Source organism: Mesocricetus auratus, unplaced genomic scaffold (genome assembly GCF_017639785.1).
Source record: "Mesocricetus auratus isolate SY011 unplaced genomic scaffold, BCM_Maur_2.0 Super-Scaffold_100003, whole genome shotgun sequence".
Lineage (NCBI taxonomy): Eukaryota > Metazoa > Chordata > Mammalia > Rodentia > Cricetidae > Mesocricetus > Mesocricetus auratus.
The window spans coordinates 118793835-118806500 of NW_024429188.1; the positions used below are offsets into that span (position 1 = coordinate 118793835).

The following is a 12666-nucleotide window of genomic DNA, read 5'->3' on the forward strand; positions in this document are numbered from 1 at the left end:
AGTGCCTGACCCGTCTCTTCAGCCTCACACACACATTTTCAAGAGGAGAGGGAATCAGGAGCTAGTCTCAGTCCTGGGGAAGCAAAGGGACCCATACCTAGTCTTGGATGATAGCAAAAAATCCAAGCAGCCAACAGAGAGGTGGTGACGCATACCTTTAATCCCAGCACTGGGGAGGCAGAGGCAGGCAGATTTCTGTAAGTTCAAGACCAGCCTGGTCTACAGAGCAAGTCCCAGGACAGCCTCCAAAACAATTCAGAGAAACCTTGTCTCGGAGAAAAACAAAACAAGCAGCCATATTCTGTCAGTCTGTGACCAAGTAGGGTAAACAAATAGCCTCAGAGAGAAGGGGAACACCTGACTAGGAGATGTAGCTCAAAGAGCTCCATCAGCCAAGTCAGGAGAGCGTCACACACAGTGCTCAATCCTGGGGCCAATAGGAGGAAGTAAGAGGGCTGGAGGTCTAATTTAGGACAGCAGTTAACTTTGAGGGCGTGCAGGAAGCTAGCGGATTTAGCTCTATCACAAAAGACACTGCAGAAAGAACTGGTTTCTCAAAACTCGGTGTGGGTAGGGGCCCAGAATTCTATGGGGCGGGGCAAAGTGTGATCACGTGCCAGAGACGCGAGCGTAAGGCGGGCTGGCGTCCGCACGTTCCCTGGTGGCCGACGTCACACGTCAGCTGACTAAAAGACCACTGCCGCCTCCAGGACGTGTTAAGGCCAAGTCTACACCTCCGTCACTGCCGCTGTCGCCGCCGCCGCCGCCGCCGCCGCCGCCGCCGCCGCCGCTGCCACTGCCACCGCCACTATGGCTCAGTACAAGGGCGCCGCAAGCGAGGCGGGCCGCGCCATGCACCTGATGAAGAAAAGGGAGAAACAGCGTGAGCAAATGGAGCAGATGAAACAGAGGATTGCAGAGGTGTGGGCCAGGCCGGGGCGCCTCAGAGCATGCGCGCTCAGCGCGCGGACGCCCTGGAGATCTCTTGCTACTTGGCTCTGAGAGACCCCAAGGCGGTCTAAGAGTCCCGGGGGCGGGACTTGCTTGCGCACATCTGGCTGGTTACAGAAACCAGCTGAGACAGCGTAATCTGTAAAATGGGGTCAGTGATGGGACATATCAGAGATTGAGACCACTAGCTTGTGAAAACTTCAGCAGGAGGGAGCCACAGTTAGTGATTCTTGGTGGCATGGATGTTGGGCGAGACTCGCTGGCACCCCTCCTGAGCACAAAGTTTCCTAGTTCATGTTTCCAGTCTTTCAGTGCATACAGGGAAGAGCTCGCTTCCTGTGGAGAGGCACAGGGGTATGCCACTGAAGCTCATTCAAGTGCCTCTAGCATCTCAGAGTACTAGCGCTACCCTCAGGGCTGCTTCAGTGTGTGGTCACTGGATTCAGGGGCGCGGCACCGAGGAGACCTCGGCTTGATCCTTTGGGCAAGACTGCTGAGAAGAGCAGGGCCTTAGCTCTCCAGGTGAGAGCCGGCCCTATCTAGGGGAGTGAGAAACCAAACCCAAGAAACAGCCTTCAGATGGAGGTATCATCAACTCTCAGTCATGCTTGTATTGACACCTAGTCCTCTAGTTTTGACCCCATTGCTTTAATGGCAACTGGAAGTATACCTCTGTTGACCACTCATTTGGAGGTCTGGTCAGAGAGGGACCTACATGGTACCTATTAAGATGGGGCTGGGCTGAAGAACAGTGACCTAAATAGCTGCTGACAGTATCCTGGGCCAAAAACAAGGAACATTCACATGGGGGTGGGGGCTGGATTGGAACTTTTGATCCCTCTTTTTTTCTTTTATCCTTTCCTGAAATTCCATGGTTTGGGTTTTAGGAACTTCAGCTTAAAGGCTGGATAGGAAAAAGGCCAAAGGTGAGTATAATGGTGGCTATAGGCTACTGAGGCAGTGCTGATCTCCAGCAGGAGACCTGAAGGGGTCAGAACAGTTTAGGATGAAAAGGAAAGAATCTTCTTTGGCTCCTATAGCCCTCCCAGCATGGTGGACCCTTCCATTCAGAAAAGGAATGGTGTGTGTGTCTTTTCAAAGATTATATCATAGTGTGTCCGGCACAGATCTAGGACTATATCCCAGTGTGTCCAGGAACAGATCTAGGACTAGGATCTAGGACCCACAGCCACTCTTTCATTTCCACAGTGGAATGGTAGATGTATACCTCACTGATGTGTCCCTTCCCTGCAGGAGAATATAATGAAATCCAACATTGACAAGAAGTTTTCTGCACACTATGATGCTGTGGAAGCAGAACTCAAGTCCAGTACTGTGGGTAAGCAGGACACATGTACCATCTTCTTCCAGACCCAGGGGCTACTCCTTCACTGACCCTGGGTGACCCTTCCATGTCTCCTTGCCTCACAGGTCTCGTGACCCTGAATGACATGAAAGCTAAGCAGGAGGCACTGGTGAAGGAGAGAGAGAAGCAGCTGGCAAAAAAGGAGCAGTCAAAGGAGCTACAGCTGTGGGTCCCCCATCCTCTCTTAGCAGTCCTCCCCTTACAGTACAGCTAGTGCTTGGGAACTCCTGGGGGTGGGTCAGTCTGTTCCCATTCCATAGGGAGACCCCATTTTCTGCTTTGGGAGCAGTTGTGGTATCTATTGAGCTCCACACTGGTTCTCACTTTCCAGGTTTATCTTTCTTTCTGTTCCTCTGTAAAGGTGGTGAGTCCTTTCTGAGCCCTTTCTTTTTACTGGGTGCCTGAACAGCCTGCATTGTCCCCATTCCTCTCTGTCCCATGACCCCTGTGTCCTTTATGATTGGTGGGTCATAATCAGAGCCCTGCCCTTTAGCTTGAAGTAAACTAGGGCAAACGAATCCTTCTGGGGTGCTGGGGAGATCTAGCCTGTGCTAAGTGAACCCCATGCTAGGCACACAGTGGTTCTGGGTCAGAGAAGGGGCCTCAGGGCAGGAACATGGGGCATGATGGCCACCCATGCCTTGGTAGGAAGCTAGAGAAGCTTCGAGAGAAGGAGCGCAAGAAGGAGGCCAAGCGGAAGATCTCTAGCCTGTCCTTCACCTTGGAGGAAGAAGAGGAGGGAGGTGAAGAGGAGGAAGAAGTGACCATGTATGAGGAGGAACTGGAGAGGGAAGGTGAGGGCACTGCCCGCCAGAGCTCTGTCCTGGCATTTGGGCTGACATTTGGGCTGGCAAAGGAAGACACACACTCATTTTTTAGCCTCAGTCACTTACTGGGTTTGTGGTCCCCAGTTTCACCCAGGGTAGGAGAAGAAGACAGAAATGAGGGAGCAAGCACCATAGTTTTAAACCTAAAGTATAGAATTGCTGTCAGTAGTAGACTGAGTCAGAGCTGGGCCAGTAACCCCTGTACAGGAGCCACCAGTGTTACAAGTCACCAGAGTACTACTAGTGCCTGGTTTATAAGGATCCAGAAGTTGTCCTTTGGAGCACACAGGATAAACTGAAGAGGGGAGAAGATAGTGTGGCTTAGGCTTGCCTACTGAAACTTTCTGAAATATGGGAATGTTCATGAATACACTACCGGGTATTGTGGAGGTTTTTTGTTTATTTGTTTTGTTTTTGATTTTTTGAGATAGGGTTTATCTGTGTAACAATCCTGGCTGTCTGGAACTCACTTTGTATACAAGGCTGGGCTTGAACTCACAAAGATCCGCTTGCCTCTGCCTCCCTGAGTGCTGGGATTAAAGCATGCAACACCATGCATGGCTACTGTTAGGTATTAACTGCTCACCACAGGTGGCCATTGGGTACTGATTGTGATTGGTGAATTTGATCTATACCTGCTGAAATCCAGTGCCTCCAATGTATAGTCCTATGTATGTATATCTGTTCTATGCCTGGCCAGGCTACACAGTCAGTATGGGCTCAGGACACTCAGGATTCCCCTACAGCCCAGGGAAAATTGGCTAGATCAGTTCGAGATAGTCACATGGGGAATACTTGGGTGGGCATAAATAATGAGTATTTCTTTAGTTGCAGAGATGGGAGGAGACAGGAAGAGTAGATGATGAAGTGAAACTATTGTATTGGAATAACAGGACAAAGGATGCATTTGAGGACTTGGAATTAAATTAGGTAATAGCTATCTTAGCCATGTAGGCATCTCTCCTCTGGTTACTTCTTGCCACTGTAATTTTTTAAAATTTCTTTTATTGAGACAGGTTCTCATGTAGCTAGGGCTGGCCTTGAACTCCTGATCCTCCCAGTTTTTCTCAATGTCCTTCCACTTTAATTTTAGCAGTACATTTAACCCAACTATATCTGAAATAATGGCATTATAGCTTGTTGAGCAAGATATACTTCAGTAGTGCTCAGAGCTCTATGTGGCAAGTAGTGTTATTGTTTTTTACTTGATTTATTTTGAGACAGGGTCCTATGGAGCTCAGTCTGACCTTGATAGTGATCTTGCCTCTACCTTAGGAGCTGTTCTAGATTGCACAGGCTAGTGGAAAGGTTGTCAACCTCATTGTATATCAGTGGAATTTTTTTTCTTTCACATAGTCTCACTATATATCCTAGGCTGGCCTCTGAATTTCTATGCTCTTGCCTCAGCCTTCTGAGTGCTAGCATTGCAGGTGTGTGCCACTACACCTAGTTCACTGGGACTTTTGAAAAGCATGGCTTGGTGGGTTTTCCCCTTCCATCCATAGGTTTCCTCTTGGGGTCTTATCAATAGGACCTGAGCACCCAGCTCCCTGGCATCGATTATTTTTTTTTATTTTAGTATATGCTTGTTATTTATCAAGGTTAGTATTGTTTTTGCTTTTTCCTTTATTTTAGTTGTTTGTTTATTTAATTTTGGTTTTTCAAGACAGGGTTTCTCTGTGTAACTTTGGAGTCCACACTGGCACTCACTCTGTATACCAGGTTGTTCTTGAACTCACAGAGATCCACCTTCCTTTGCCTCCTGAATGCTGGGATTAAAGGTGTGTGCCACCAACGCCTGGCTGGTTTTCTTTATTCTTAAGGTTTAACTGTAGTTGTGGCATGTCTGGCACTCATTGTGTACCAAACTGGGCTTAAACTCTTATCCACATGCTTCTCCTCTTTAGAGTGCTGGGATTAAAGTTATATACCACCATTGCTGCCCAAGTCAGTAGTTCTTAAAAAATGCTCCAGGGGCCTGAGAGATCTTACTTAGGTCCACAGAGATCAAAATCCTTTTTAGGCCAGGCATGGTGGTGCACACCTTTAGTCCCAGCACTTGGGAGGCAGAGGCAGGCAGATCTCTGAGTCTGAGCCTAGCCGGGTCTACAGAGTGAGTTTCAGGGCTACATAAATGTGACTTTATCTAAAAACAAACCTACAGAATCATTTTTTGAAAAATGATGGTTTTTTTTGTCCCATTTGCTTTAGAGGTCACCACAAAGAAAAGAAAATTGGGGAAGAACCCTGATGTGGACACAAGCTTCTTGCCTGACAGGGACAGAGAGGTAAAAACTGCCTAGCCCTGGTGTTGACTTTGGTGTTGATTGTGAAGTTGGTCTTGGTGGAGACTCTAGCCCAGGGAGCAACCCCGAACCTCATCCTTTGTCCATTTCCTCTCAGGAGGAGGAGAATCGCCTTCGAGAAGAGCTACGTCAGGAGTGGGAAGCCAAGCAGGAGAAAATCAAGAGTGAGTACTATATAGCTAGATACAGTGGTTTTGACCTGTTATCCCAGCACTCAAAAGACTAAGGCAAGAGGATCTGAAGTTCAAGGTCATCTTTAGCTACATGGTTAGTTTGAAACCAGCCTTGGCTACATGAGACCCAGTCTCAAAAAGTCGAAAACAAAACAGACACAAAAACAATCAATAGGATACTAGTAGAGTTGGGCATGTGTGGTCTAGAGTTGGAGCAGTGAGAGAACAGGGCTAAGGCCTCTTACAAATATTCACCTTGGCTATGTATCTCAACTCTTGAGCACTTGGGTCTGGAGACCAAGAGGCAGCTCTTCTTTGTAGGTGAAGAGATTGAAATCACCTTTAGTTACTGGGATGGCTCTGGACACCGGCGCACAGTTAAGGTAGGCATTGGAAAGACTCCTTTGTCTTGAGTTCAGTGGAAAATAGCTGACAGTCTTGGCTTGGGAAACCTCTGTGGCTAGTAGGGTGGGTCTTTGGATTCTTAGAGGTATTTCTTTGGACTGTTGTCTTTCCATCCCAACTCACTAGTATATCTGCTTCTGCAGATGAAAAAGGGCAACACGATGCAGCAGTTCCTGCAGAAAGCACTCGAGATCTTGCGCAAAGACTTCAGTGAGCTCAGGTGAACACACTGCACTGTGTGTCTGTGTTGTGCATCTGTGAAGAGCCTGCCTTTCTGGCCAGGGTATCAAACAACCCTCTGACTGTTCCACAGCTGGGAATATGTTATGCTGGGCATTGTGCTCTTCACAGAGGAGAGCAGTGGGGCTGGAGAGATGGCTCAAAGGTTAAGAGCACTGACAGCTCTTCCAGAGAACCAGGGTTCAATTCCCAGCACTCATGTAGTGGCTCATATATGTCTGTAACTCCAGGTCCATGAGACCTGACATTCTCTTTTTTTTTTTTTTTTTTTTTTTTTTTTGGTTTTTCGAGACAGGGTTTCTCTGTAGCTTTGGAGGCTGTCCTGGAACTCACTTTGTAGACCAGGCTGGCCTCGAACTCACAGAGATCCGCCTGCCTCTGCCTCCCGAGTGCTGGGATTAAAGGTGTGCGCCACCAACGCCCGGCGAGACCTGACATTCTCACACAGACATATATCCAGACAAAACACCAATGCACATAAAAATAAGACATTTTAGCTGGTCAGTAATGCATACTTTTTATCCCAGTACTTGGGAGGCAGAGGCAGGCGAATCTCTCTTGAGTTTGAGGCCAGCCTGGTCTAAAGAGTGTGTCCCAGGACAGCCAGGGCTACACAGAGAAACCGTGTCTCAAAAAACAAAAAAGAGGAGAGCTGTGCTTTTTCTTAACTTCTTGCTGTAGAGAGCTTAGGTGATAGAGCTCTGCCTTGGTGATATGGTCCAGAAGTAGAGGACACTGGAACTCCCATCTTAGGTTCACTAAACTACACAGCTTCCCTTAAAGTAAGGCTTAAGGCATTGTGCCAGCTCTGCTCACTTCCAGTTGCTCATCCCCTCCTATCTCTCTCAGGTCAGCAGGGGTGGAGCAGCTCATGTATATCAAAGAGGACTTAATCATTCCCCACGTGAGTCACTTCAACTCTGGGTCATGCACACTGATTTCATAGGAGAGTCACCATACTGCTGGTATGGTGCCTGCTCCCACCCTACAGGAAGGGCTGCAGGGAGTAGTGGGTGATAGAGGCCTAGATGGATCATCAAGCTTGCCTTTCCCCACCCTCTGCTCCTAGCATCATAGCTTCTATGATTTCATCGTTACCAAGGCACGAGGAAAGAGTGGTGAGTGATTGTAATTTAGCTTACCCTATAGCTTGCTCTAATATGTTGGGAAGGGCAGTAGTATGGTCTTGGGATTATTGCGTCTCCTGTTCAGGGCCACTCTTCAACTTCGATGTTCATGATGATGTACGACTGCTCAGTGATGCCACCGTGGAGAAGGATGAGGTATGATAGTGCCAGGGTACTGGGCAGGCAAAGATGCCCTGAGCCTGACATGGGGGTTGCCCTTGGGGAGAAGTCACAGGAAGACAAGGTCAGGTAGGATGGCCCTGAATCACAGCATTCATTCCTCAGTCACATGCAGGCAAAGTAGTGTTGAGGAGCTGGTATGAAAAGAACAAGCACATCTTTCCTGCCAGTCGCTGGGAGCCCTATGACCCAGAGAAGAAATGGGACAAGTACACGGTAAGGAAGCGGGGGGAAGTCAGGTCCTGAGAAGCCACTTCTTGGTGGTCCCACTGCTGGACTGGAGAGCTCAAAGTCAGGGGGTGGGAGCCATCTCAGCTTTCAGTGACCTAAAACCTTCCTGCCTGGAAATCAAAGATAACTAATCTGATATGGTGACACATACCTTTAATCCCTCCACTAGGAGCACAAGTTCCTAGCTACCCCAAGCTACATAACAACACCACTAAAACATGAACGTGCACATGTGCGCGTGCATGTGTGCGTGCACACACACACACACACATACACACACACACACACACACACGCACGGGGGGGGGGTTAGGGGGGGTGGATGAGGGGGAGAGAAGAGAATCAGAAGTAACATGCTAGCCTGCCCTTATTTATTTTCTGGCTTTCATTCCTTGTTTCACATGTCCCCATTTTCTCACACCAGATCCGGTGAACATCCAGAAGTGGGCATGACCTTGGCTGCCCTCAGCATGCCCCCATGTCTCCAGGGCTCCAAGTGCCCTAATATTGTCAATACTGATTTTGCCTTTTACAATAAAGTACACATGTTGGAGTTGGAGTAGATTATAAGAACTGTGCTTTATTTTTAGAGAATGTGTGTGCTTGTGTGCGCATGCCAGAAGGCAACCCTGGGTTGCATAGCAAGTTCCAGGCCAGCCTGAGCTACAGAGTAAGACCCTGTGTGTCAACCTTTTACACAGACCACACCAAAGGATTCTCTCTTGGCTATCTCATCCACATATTAGTGCCTCAAATCCTCCTTTTAGCCTCCAAGCTCCTTGATCTGAGGCCCAGGGTACTCAGTCATACCCAGATCGGAGTTACCTCCAGTCCTGCATCTTCTGGAAAAGGAACTCCTTGAAGTTCAGTCCTGAGTCTTGACGGGGAAGGATCTCTTTTCTGGAAACAACCCCAAGTGCCCGGGGAGTCCTTAGGGTCAAGACTAAGAAGACAAAGGTCTGTCAGGGAAGGAGAGGTCCGTTTTTTGTTTTTGTTTTATTTATTTGAGACGAGCCTTTTTGTGTAGCCCTGTCTATCCTGGGACTCCCTATGTAGACCAGGCTGGCCTCAAACTCATCGAGATCCACCTGTCTCTGCCTCCTGAGTGCTGGGATTAAAGACATACCAACATGCCTGGCTAGAGAGGCCACATTCTTGTAGCCAGTGGAGGGACAGAAGACTGCCATGGTGGAACACAGGATCCCTTTGTCTGAAGTGTTGAGCTGTATTAGTTATGTTCCTTATTGCAATAAAATACCTGACAGAAGCTACTTAAGGAAGAAGGGGGAGAGAGGCTGGACAGGTGGCTCAGCAGTTAACTGGCTGATCTTCCAGAGGACCTGGGTTCAATTCTCAGCACCTACATGGCAGCTCACAACTGTCTGTAACTCTAGTTCCAGGGTATCTGACACCCTCACACAGACAAACATGTAGGCAAAACACCAATGCACATAAAATTTAAAAAAGAAAGGCTTGTTTTTTTCTTTTATAGAAAATTACATATCTGCCCCCCTATTCCCTCGCCCTCCCAGCCTCCCATGCTTCCCACTGACCCCCCAACCCATCCACCATCCACTCCCCAGGGATAGTGAGACCCTCCATGGGGGATCATCAAACTCCATCACATCATTTGGGGGGATGGCCCAGGTCCTCCTAAGAAAGGATGTATTTTGTCTCACAGTTTGGCAGTAAAATCCATCATGGCAGAGAAAGTACGGTAGCAGGAGCTTGAGGCAACTGATTACATTGCATCTACAGTCAGGAAGCAGAGAGAGTTGTAAGCTGGTGCTCAGGTCAGTTCCTTCTTTTATTCATTGTGTGACTGGCCCATAGGATGGTGCTACCTATACCCACAGAGAGGGTCTTTCTGCCTCATTTAATTCAATATAGAAACTCACACAGATACAAGGGGTCGTGAGCCACAGTGTAGGTGCTGGGAACTGAACCCAGGACCTCTTCAAGAGCAGCAAGTTTTCTGATTTTCTGAGCCATTTCTCCAGATTCTATTTTTTTTTTGTTTTAAAATGAGGTTTTATGTAACCCGGGCTAGCCCTGAAATCATGTAGCTGAGGATGGTCTTCAACTCCTAATCCTTCTGCCTCTACCTCCCTTGTGTGGGGACTATAGACATGTACCCACAATGCCTACCTTTGGTGATCTTTTTGTTTGTTATGTTTTTGTATCTGTGTTTGAGTGTCTATATGTTTGGGTGTGAACATTGTCATAATGTGTATGTAGGCCAGAGTACAAATTACAAGAGTCAGTTCTTTCTGTAATGTTGGTTCTAAGAATAAAACTCAGGTCCCCTGACTTGGCAGCAAGTGCCTTTACTCATTGAGCTATTGAGCTATCTTGCCAGCTCTTTAAATGTTTTTTTTTATTTTATATGTATGGCCTCACACTTAGAGATCTACCTGCCTCTGCCTCCCAAGTCCTGGGATTAAAGGTGTGCACCACCACTACCTAGCTCTAGCCCTCCACCTAAAAAAATCAGGAATCTAGGTACCTTCTATGTATGAGAGAGAATAGCATTTGTGCCATCAAATAAACATTTTCCTGGTTTTTCATGTATCTCAGAGTTGTTCTCCACATTATTCATTAAGGCAGTGTCTGTCAGTTGAACTTGGGACTCACTGGTTTAGCTAGTCAACTTGCTCTGGGGATTCCCTGTCTCTCTGCCTTCTGAGTGCTAGAATTACAGAAGAGTCCCACCCATGCAGCATTTACATGGGTGCTGAGGATCTGAACTCTATTCCTCCTGCATATATAGGAAACCCTTTATTTACTGAACCAGCTCCTCAACCCAGAAAACTCAAAAAGTGTTTTGCTTGTTGTCTTTTTGATCTCACAGTTTCTGCATTAGAAAAATCTGCAATTTGGTATTGTGAAGGAAGTGATTGATATCCTGGTGGATTGGGCCGGTTGGGAGAGGATAGTTTCTGTGGGGAGAGATGATAAGATTTGATAACAGATGGGAAGTGGCATTGAGAGAAAGAAATGAAGGACAGCATCAAGGTGTTAAAAAGATTCTTGTTTTATTTTTTTCATAATTTTTTTTTGGTTTTTTGAGACAGGGTTTCTCTGTATTGTTTTGGAGGCTGTCCTGGAACTCACTCTGTAGACCAGGCTGGCCTTGAACTCACAGAGATCCCCCTGCCTCTGCCTCCCGAGTGCTGGGATTAAAGGCGTGCGCCACCAACACCCGGCTTATTTTTTTCATCATTTAAAAATTTATTTTATATACCAACCATAGTTTCCCCTCCCTCCTCTCCTCCTGTTCCTTCCCCAAATCCCTGCCCCTCCATCCACTCCTCCATCTCTATTCAGTCGGGGTAAGGTCTTCCATGGGAATCAACAAAACATAGTATATCAAATTGATGCAAGACCCAGTTGCTCCCCCTCCATCAAGGCTGAACAAGGCATCCCACCATTGGGAATTGATTCCAAAGAGCCACTTCATGCATCAGGAATGGGTCCTGGTCCCACTGCTAGTGGCCCCACAAAAGACCAGATGCAGAGAGTCTAGGTTGGTCCCATGCTGGCTCCCTAGCTGTCTGTCCAGAGTCCATGAGCTCCTACAAGCTCAGATCAGTTGTCTCTGTGGGTTTTCCGTCATGATCTTGACCCCTCTCACCTTGCTCATACAATCCCTCCTCCCTCTCTTCAACTGGACTCCCAGAGCATGCCCCAGTGCTTGGCTGTGGGTCACTGCGTCTGCTTGCATCAGTTATTGGATGTAGGTTCTATGATGACAACTACGGCGGTAGTCACTAATCTGATTACATCTGTGCATATGAATGTAGGTGCTTATTGAGGAGGTGCCTATTGAGGGCAGAGGCATCAGATGCCATGGATCTGGAGTTACAGGCATTTGTGAGCTACCAAACATGGGTGCTGGGAACTGAACTTGGATCCTCTGCAAGAGCAGTATGCTCTATTAACTGCTGAACCATGTCCTTAACACCCAGTATAAAATTCATTCTTAGGGCTGGAGAGTTGGCTCAGTGGTTAAAAGCACTGGCCACTCATCCATAGAACCTGGGTTTGATTCTCAGCACCCATATGGAGACTAATTACTGTCTGTAACTCCAGTTCCAGGGGTTCTGATGCCCTCCTATGGCCTCTGAGGGCACATGCAGGCAAGGACCCATATAAAATAATATCTTAAAAGTTTAAAAAATGAAATTCATTCTTTCTGGGTGGTGAGGCATACCTATGATTCCAGCAGGTGAGAGGCTGAGGCAGGGGAATGAAGAGTTTGAGACCAGGACTGGAGAGTTGTTTCAGCAGTTATGAGCATTTGTTGCTTTTGCAGAGGAGCAGGGTTCCAATCCCAGCACCAACATGACAGCTCACAACTGTTTGCAACTGTAGTCCCACAGGATGTGATGACCTCTTCTGACCTTCAAGAGTACCAAATTTGTATTTGGTATGCATTTATAAATGCAGAAAAACCAATCATGTACATAAAATACTAAAATAAGCTGGATGGTGGTGGCACACGCCTTTAATCCCAGCACTTGGGAGGCAGAAGCAGGTGGATCTCTGTGAGTTCAAGACCAGCCTGGTCTACAGAGTGAGTTCCAGAACAGCCAGGGCTACACAGAGAAACCCTGTCTCAAAAAAATCCAAAACAAAATAAACAAACACAAAAGAGGAGCCAGTGTGATATCAAAAGCCTCTAATACCAGAACTTGGAAGGTAGGCTCAGGAAGATCACTGAGAGTTTAAATACAACCTAGTTTACTGCTCTACATGTGAGTTACCAAGCTATGTAGAAAGAATGTCTCAAAAATCCAAAAAAAAAAAAAGCCTAGGGATGGTTTGGTAGGCGAGACCCTTTGCCCTACAAGCATGAAGA

General features: G+C 47.3%; 1 protein-coding gene across 1 annotated transcript; it reads left to right on the plus strand.

Annotated features, from left to right (window-relative positions):
- Window positions 1-697: 697 nt before the first annotated feature.
- Fam50a (family with sequence similarity 50 member A) lies at window positions 698-8364 on the plus strand. The gene is made up of 13 exons (XM_040744796.1): window positions 698-921; window positions 2206-2290; window positions 2383-2482; window positions 2966-3111; window positions 5356-5432; window positions 5548-5614; window positions 5945-6006; window positions 6172-6248; window positions 7118-7172; window positions 7338-7386; window positions 7481-7551; window positions 7681-7791; window positions 8230-8364. Exons 1-13 carry the CDS (start codon window positions 811-813, stop codon window positions 8236-8238), a joined length of 1020 nt encoding a protein of 339 aa, XP_040600730.1. The 5' UTR covers window positions 698-810; the 3' UTR covers window positions 8239-8364.
- Window positions 8365-12666: the final 4302 nt, after the last annotated feature.

Excerpts from the sequence above, each read along its gene's own strand:
- Fam50a (XM_040744796.1), top strand. The coding sequence starts at position 811 with ATGGCTCAGTACAAGGGCGCCGCAAGCGAGGCGGGCCGCGCCATGCAC. Across the intron at positions 922-2,205 it reads TGAAACAGAGGATTGCAGAG|GAGAATATAATGAAATCCAA; the intron begins GTGTGGGCCAGG and ends CCTTCCCTGCAG. Across the intron at positions 5,615-5,944 it reads CAAGCAGGAGAAAATCAAGA|GTGAAGAGATTGAAATCACC; the intron begins GTGAGTACTATA and ends TCTTCTTTGTAG.